This window comes from Etheostoma cragini, chromosome 16 (genome assembly GCF_013103735.1).
Source record: "Etheostoma cragini isolate CJK2018 chromosome 16, CSU_Ecrag_1.0, whole genome shotgun sequence".
NCBI lineage: Eukaryota > Metazoa > Chordata > Actinopteri > Perciformes > Percidae > Etheostoma > Etheostoma cragini.
In genome coordinates this window covers 3,356,476-3,364,498 of record NC_048422.1, presented here as the reverse complement: position 1 = coordinate 3,364,498, position 8,023 = coordinate 3,356,476, and the positions used below count along the sequence as shown (strand labels likewise).

General features: G+C 41.7%; 1 protein-coding gene across 1 annotated transcript; it reads right to left on the bottom strand.

Annotated features, from left to right (window-relative positions):
- Positions 1 to 355: 355 nt before the first annotated feature.
- Positions 356 to 2,823, bottom strand: LOC117959830 (lysozyme C-like). The gene is made up of 4 exons (XM_034897162.1): positions 2,505 to 2,823; positions 1,096 to 1,254; positions 618 to 696; positions 356 to 537 (listed from the first exon to the last, which is right to left on the bottom strand). The coding sequence occupies exons 1-4, from the start codon at positions 2,806 to 2,808 to the stop codon at positions 471 to 473; spliced, it is 609 nt and encodes a 202-aa protein (XP_034753053.1). The 5' UTR covers positions 2,809 to 2,823; the 3' UTR covers positions 356 to 470.
- Positions 2,824 to 8,023: the final 5,200 nt, after the last annotated feature.

The window sequence follows — 8,023 nt, the reverse complement described above, 5'->3', positions numbered from 1 at the left end:
GTGAAAGTTCAATTCCCAAAATTATAGCCAACACTTAAAAGAGTTTAACATTATGAACCTTGAAATCTTGCTGAGAACTACAGAGCGGTGCCGTGTCAAAATATAGAAATAAAAGTCCTACAATTGTACTTAAAAACAACAACAACAACTTTTTGGGCCCTTTGCAAATTGGCAAGATGATGAGGAACTGGTGAACAGAATATAACTGATGCATGAAGTTTGTTTTTGCTTTTTATTGTCTGATTACTTGCTTTAATAACAATTCAACTCTGATCTCTCAAAACAGAAAGTAGTTACATCATGTATAAGTAGGTACTAAATACATTCAAGTACCGTTTTGAATTGTGTTGTTTTAAAAGAAACTTCTGTAGCTTCAGTAACTGTGGTTTACTCCTGTCAAATCAAACATACAAATAGAAATGACTCCTTCCTATGCAGCTGAAGATGGGAGAATATCCTGCTTCCATTGATTAAAGGCCACAATCTGCCACGAAGGACGTCAGGTCGCGGCCCCGGCAGTGATTGAGCCAGGCTACCCTGAAACCAGACAGAGGGACCCATCTCTCCACATGTGAAGGTTTGAGAACACACAACATAACATCATCATCAGATCTTACCAGGCTCCGATACCGTTGGGATCCATAACGACGCGCTTGGCACAATTGATCGCCACTCTGACGTTGTTGGTCAGAAGCTCTGTAAAAACATAAAATCTGGATTTGAATAGTAATTTAAAAAGTGGACAATAATGTGGAAGTACAGCATGTGCTACACAGTGAGTGAACAACAGCCCTCTCAAAAGCACTTTACAATTTGCCACTCATTCAGCTATCAACCCAAATCCTTCACTGGAGATAGACAACAAACTCCCCTTAAATGATGGGGAAGCAGTGTAGTAAAAAGTGAAGTCTACATACTTAACTTATCCTAGTGGAATTTACACCCTTGCACACCCAATAACGGCTGGCTACCATGCATGGCGTTAACCATTGTAAAAAAAGGGGTGGCGACATGAACATAAACAACTATGAGAATAGGAGGAAAATATCCCTCTATAATATATTAAGGTTTTAGGTGTGGTTGTCTGTCACTGACCGCTGCAATTAATGTTGCATGCGTTCGATGTACGGGTGCGGCCGTCGTTACACCACCAGCGGCTGTTGATCTGGAAGATGCCGTAGTCAGTGGATCCGTCTCTGTTTTTGTTGATTGCTGCGGTGTTGTAACTTGACTCGTGCCTGCTCAGACAAACCCCTGCAAAGGTAACAGACCAGACCCCCTTAAAGCTCAACATTGGACAGTGAAACCCACATATGTCCACATAAGGTCTAAATAAAAGAAGTCCCTGTTATTTAGACCTTAGTGGTCCCCTAATACTGTACCTGAAGACTCTTTCCCCAAATTCAGTCTTGGTGCAGAATTCCAGCCTCTAGAGCCAGTCCCACAATCAGCTTTCCTTACAATGTGCCATTTCTGAGTCTGTAGCTTCTGAGGAGAAGGTGGGTGGGGTAAGGTGGAGGGTAGGGGTGTGGCCTTGACCAACTTTCCTTGTTTGAAAGCCAAGATGTTTTTAATGAGATGGGACCTTAAAATAAAATCTATGTAATCTATATTCTTCCAAGCTCAAGTAAAACTTTTACACTCAATTAACAGGTTAGTGTTCAAAAGGGACAGTTTCATTAAATATGACAGAAATTTAGTTTTGTAAGACCTACCTGTATCTTTAAAATCTGCCAAAAACAATCTATTAACTCAGACTAAAGCTTGGGTCCGCCAGGGAAGCTAACCAAGTAGATCTTGCGCCCCATGTACAGAGGCTCAGTCCTTGCTGCAGCGGTAAATTCCAACCTGCGGCCCTTTCTTACCTATCATCCCCCCTCTCACTCCCCTTTAATGTTTAAGCTCTCCTCTCAAAAAAGGCATAAAAAAATGCCCTAAAAAATGAAACTAAAGCTAGAGTTGTGTCATCCCTCACAACGACTATGAACTCAATTTTTGTCAACATTATCATTATTGCATGGTGGTGAGCGAGTAAAAATATGGACACAACTTTTATTTCTTGATGCTAAATATGAAGCTACTGGCAGCAGCTAGCTAACTTGGCACGAGCTTTAACACGTACAAAAAAGCTAATTGCAAGTTTACATTACATATCATTTAGCTGACACTTTTATCCAAAGTGACTTACAATTACTGTTTTTGTCATAGGCCACATGCTTATGGGATGACTAGGGGGTCAAGTGTCTCGCTCAGGGACACATCGTTGATGTATTGCAGTGAGAATCGAACCCGGGTCTTCCACACCAAAGGCATGTGTAATATCCACTGCGCCATCACCACCCCGTTAATCGATTATTTAAGCAAGAGTCTGCAAATGTATTTCCTTACTGTATCAAAATGATTGGAAAGCAATGGTTATGTTGTATCTTAATAAAGATGCATGTAAATGAGTAATACTTTCTGCACCAGATACAGTATCTGCGGACAGACAGGCTCATACTCACAGTTGGCCAGGCTTATGCCGCCGTAGCCGTCCATCTTATAAGCCTTCAGCACTCGGGCCCATTCACAGCGCGTGTAGACCTTGGCGTTGGCCAAAGCCACAAAGAGCAGAAACACATAACACCTCATGATGGACTCTCTGTTGGAACGAATAGTTCCACAAGTGCTGCTAAATGTCCTTTTATAGTCCCTCAGCTCAGCTGATACCACCGTGGCTGCTTTATTCAAACATGTACTCCTTGTTTTCGTTGAATTTCGTCCAATTCCAACAAACCTGTTGAAAGAGGTTGGAATTCCACCTTCCATTTAAACTTTGAGCAGCTATTTGTTTTCAAGTGGAGTGTTGTCAGTGTGCTGGGAAAGACCAAAGTCAAAGACAAGGTGAAGCTCTTGCTCAACTGCAAAGGAAAATTAAACAGCCCCATTATGTTTTAGCACCATTTCAGAACAAATCTTAGTCCAAACTGACACACCGGGAAAGGCATACCACAGACCAAAGCATGTGGGGTGGTGAGAATTGTCCGCTCCTTGGTCCTTGAGATGTTCTTCCTCTTTGCTCCCCCGCTCAAAGCCTCAACATCACATTGCGCTCAACTCAGATAAAAAATACAAACAAAGCGTGTTGAAAAATGAAACCGGCTCGCCTACTACTGCTGGACCATCTGTTGGAGCTGAGCCACGTTCACCTGGAGCCATCGCTGGCATCCATTATACCCCTTACCAGCCCGTCAGACACCGCCTACCAAGATTCTGGGTCTGTCCGAGATTTCTTCCTAAAACGGAGTGTTTCCTCACCACTGTCGCACTGTTGTTGGCTCTGGAGAGAACTACTAGAACTGTTGGGTAAATTCTACATTGTGGTCTAGACCTACTCTGTAATCTGTAAAGTGTCTTGAGATAACTCGTTATGAATTGATACTATGAATAAAATTGAATTGAATTCACTGACTACTAATGTAGTAACCCCCTACATCTCATTCTGTGAGTACATTGTTATTCCTACTAAACAAATTGTTGTGGTTGTATGTATTTCTCTGTTTTGGTACTGTGGGTTTTTGTTTCATGTTGGTATATTATTCATTGATTATTGTGTTTTGTTTTATTTACTTGGTTCATGTTATTTCATTTGTTTCCTGTTGCTGTCATGTCGTAGTTTCCTCTCAGGGTCCAGAAAGCATGGAAAGAGCTGTAAGTTACAAACCTCTCAAGAAAGGTGGCAGCAAGACCATACTCGTCCAGTTGGCTAAGACCAAAGGCTGAGGTTCTTTTATCCCCAGTTGTCTTCTCTTCCTACACCAACAACATATCTTGCAACCGAAAAGGAATGCCTGTTTTTAGGTATGCCGACTAGACGGCCTTAGTAGCCCATTTGTCTAATACAGGTGCACTGTTTGACTACTATCAGACAGTAAACATCTTGGTCACAATTTTCTCCCTGTGCTGTCGGAGCAGGTGAAACACAGAGATGTTTCAAACCCTTGAAACCAAAGGTCAGCCGGTTAAACAGGTTCAAGTATTTAAATATCTTTGGGTATCAAAGTGCGTTCACAACACAGGCACCATTAACACCATTCACTGGGGGTTGAGGCGGCCACACAAAGTGCCAGCTGCTCACCAGATAAACATTCACACACTGATGGCACAGCCTCAAGAGTGATTTTAGGGTTCAGTGTCTTGACAAAGGACATTTTGAGATGGAACTGCAGGGGGATTGAACCACTGCCCTTCCGATTGGTAGACAACTGCTCTACCATTTAAGCCTCCAGCACCTGTATTTAGGAAAGTGGAATGAGTAAATGATAACAGTTGTGATCAGAAGTTTTGAGAATGACACAAATGTACATTTTTTACAAAGTCTGCTTTCTCAATTTTTATGATATCAATTTGCATGTACTTGAGAATGTTTTGTACAGTTATCAGATGAATTGCAACTAATTGCAAAGTCCCTCCTTTCAATTAAAATGAACTTAATGTTAAACATTTCCACTGGATTTAAGCCCTGCCACTAAAGGACCAGCTGACATCAGGTCAGTGATTATCTCGTTAACACAGGCAAGAGGGTTGATGAGGGCCAGGCTTTAGATCACTCTGTTATGGTGGTTGAGTTAGAATAACAGACTGGAAGCTTTAAAAGACAATCATTCTTCCTCTGTTAACTATGGTTACCTGCAAAGAAACATGTGCTGCGTTCATTGATTTGCACAAAAGGGCTTCACGGCCAAAGATATTGCTGGTAGTAAGATTGCACCTAAATCAACCATTTATTGGATCATCAAGAACTTCAAAGAGAGAGAGGTTCAGTTGTTGTGAAGAAGGCTTCAGGGCGTCCAAGAAAGTCCAGCAAAGGCCAGGACCGTCACTTAAAGTTGATTCAGCTGTGGAATTGGGGCACCACCCGTGCAGAGCTTTCTCAGGAATGGCAGCAGGCAGGTGTAAGTACATCTGCACGCACAGTGAAGCTAAGACTTTTGGAGGATGCCCTGGTGTCAAGAAGGACAGCAAAGAAGCCACGCCTCTCAAGGGTCAGATAACTATTCTGTAAAAGGTACAGGGATTTGACTGCTGAAGAGTGGGGCAAAGGCTTTTTCTCTGATGAATCTCCTTTCCGATTGTTTGTGGCATCTAGAAAGAAGCTTGTCCAGAGATGACAAGCTCAGCACTACCGTCAGTCCTGTTTCATGCCAACAGTAAAGCATCCTGAGACCATTCACGTGTGCAGTGGCTTCACAGCCTCACAGCCATAGGAGTGGGCAGACTAACAGTTTGGCCTAAAAACACAGCCACGAATAAAGAATGGTAACACAACATCCTTCGAGAGCAACTTCTCCCAACCATCCAAAAACAGTTTATAGACAAACAATGCCCTTTCCAGCATGATGGAGCACCTTTTGGAACATTTTGGGTCCATGACCAGGAAACTCCCTAGACCTTAATCTCATTGAGAACTTGTGGTCAAACTTTGAGAATTTATTACGCAAGAATGGACTGCCATCAGTCAGGATGTGGCCTAGAAGTTAATTGACAGCATGCCAGGGCGAATTGCAGAGGTTTTGAAAACGACGGATCAACACTGCAAATATTGATTCTTTGCATAAAATGAATGTGATTGCCTTTGGCACTTATGAAAATGCTTGTGATTATGCTTCAACATACCGTAGGTAACATCTGACAAAAATATCTACAAACACGGAATGAGACAATTTTGTGAAAACCAATCCTTGTGTCATTCTCAAAACTTCTGACCACGACTGTACACTTTTTCAGGCAACTTGCCTAGGTCTGTACACTATGTGAACAAAACTGTAATCCATTGGGTCCGGGTATCATTGTATAATCCATAATTTGTAATCAGTAGATAAAAAGTTTATATCTTTCCCAAATTTATTTATATTCCTATTGGATTGAAGAATAAAAAATTCTTCATACAATTCATTATGTTGTTTGAAACCAAGAACAGAACTCACATGTTTTTTTGTTGCAATTTCATTGTTTATTTTGAACACACTGTAGAAAAACAGGACAGCTGTGAATCTGTATTGCTCATAGATCTTGCCAGGTTCACCCTACTGCTGGTCTTGGGTCAAATCTGACCCTTTTTCAAAGTTTCTTTATCAGATTGCCCAAAAGTAAGATAGATTGTTCCATGAAACACTCTTCACAAGTAAAAGTAAGGATCCATTCAATACCATCATTGACCAATTAAAAATCAATTGCTGACATTAGGAGAAACTCATGAAGAGGTAAAAACAGGAGGGTGTTTTAATCAATTTTACTAAACTTTGACAGTCTGGGATTATCCATTAACATCCCCTTGTTATGGTTTGGTTTTGCAACTACATTTCCAGGAGGATTACCCAACATTTGGCGCGTATCTGTCCCTCGCCTTCCTCTCTGTGTTGTCGTTCTCAAACTCAACAAACTTCGAGCTAGCAAGCTAACTGACTAACTGGGGTGGCAGTAGCTCATTCTGTAGGGACATGGGTTGGAAACCGGAGGGTCGCTGATTCAAGTCCCCATATGGACCAAAGTATGGTGGTGGACTGGTAGCTAGAGAGGTGCCAGTTCCCCTCCTAGGCACTGCCAAGGTTCTCTTGAGCAAGGCACAAACCCCCAACCGCTCGGGGTGCCTTCCATGGCCAGCCCCCTCACTCTGACCCTGCAATCTCTCCATTTAGTGCATGTGTGTGTAATTCAGGCCTGTGTGTAATACCAATCAAATCAAATCAATCAAAATGTATTTATATAGCACTTTACAACAACCAGCAGGTATCCAAAGTGCTTAACAAAATGAGTAAAAACATACAACAGAAAGAGTAAACATAGAAAACAGTAAAATCAGAAAAGGTTACAAAGAAACAAAAGAATAAAAATGTCACACCACTGCTACGTATTAAAAGCCAGACTGTTTCGACCTAAAAAGAGTGACATCTGTAACAGTACGCATATCAGGGGGTAACTTGTTCCAGAGTCTCGGGGCTGCAACTGCAAAACCCTGATCACCCCACCGTTTATACCTGGACCTTGGGACTTCTAAAACCAACTGATTTAAAGACCGCAATGACCGGTTGTGTTCCAGCACAGTTAAAATTTCCGACAAATACTCTGGGGCAAGACCATTTAAAGCTTTAAAAACAAACAATAAAATCTTAAAATCTATTCTAAAACGCACCGGGAGCCAATGCAGGGTGTAGAGAACGGGAGTGATGTGTGCACGTCTAGGTGTATTTGTTAAAAAGCGAGCAGCAGCATTTCGAACAAGTTGAAGACGTGAGATGGAGGTCTGATTCAGACCAACATAGAGGGCATTGCAGTAGTCCAGAGTGGAAATTGGGATTTCCGCTTGTGGTATTAACAAAGGAATCTTAATTAATCTTAACATTAAAAAATGCCAGTATTAAAGACAATTTGGGTCGTTGCCATAAGGCAGGCCTGCTTGGTTCTTTTGTGGAATTAAATTTTGTTTTGGTTCTGCTGTGGCCAAAGCACACACTTGATATGCTAATGACGTTAAACCATGTATCCAGCTTATTGAAATAGCCCACATTAATTTAACAAGTAGCTCACTTTTGAAAGGTGAGCCACATTGACTCAGACTGATACTGAGAGAAAAGTGTTTCATAATGTTTGCTCAAACTGGCTGACAGTCAAACCGAACAGCATACTGAATCAACATGATTAAAAGGAAGCATATCTTGTAAACTGTCTGTTTTTAACTGAACGGTGCACAGTCATCAGGAAGTCTCCTGATTGTCATAGTTGTGTTTTACGTTTCAGTTTCCTGTTTTATGTTGTAGTCTGTTTTCTCCCATGCCATGCTTTGTTTTACTTCCTGCCTTCTGTTTCCCCGCCTTGTCTTTCCCACACTGATGTGTTTCACCTGTCCCTTGTTTTACCCTCGTTACCTTGTGTATTAAGTCTCTGTGTTGTCAGAGCATTGTATTGCATTGGGTGTTCGTGCACGGAGTCTACCCCCTTTGGTCTCGGTGTTCCAGGTTTTGGGATTCATGTTCTTTTGCCTTCC

Excerpts from the sequence above, each read along its gene's own strand:
- LOC117959830 (XM_034897162.1), bottom strand. The coding sequence starts at position 2,808 with ATGGAAGGTGGAATTCCAACCTCTTTCAACAGGTTTGTTGGAATTGGA. Across the intron at positions 1,255-2,504 it reads CGGCATAAGCCTGGCCAACT|GGGTTTGTCTGAGCAGGCAC; the intron begins GTGAGTATGAGC and ends TTACCTTTGCAG. Across the intron at positions 538-617 it reads CCCAACGGTATCGGAGCCTG|GGTAGCCTGGCTCAATCACT; the intron begins GTAAGATCTGAT and ends GTCTGGTTTCAG.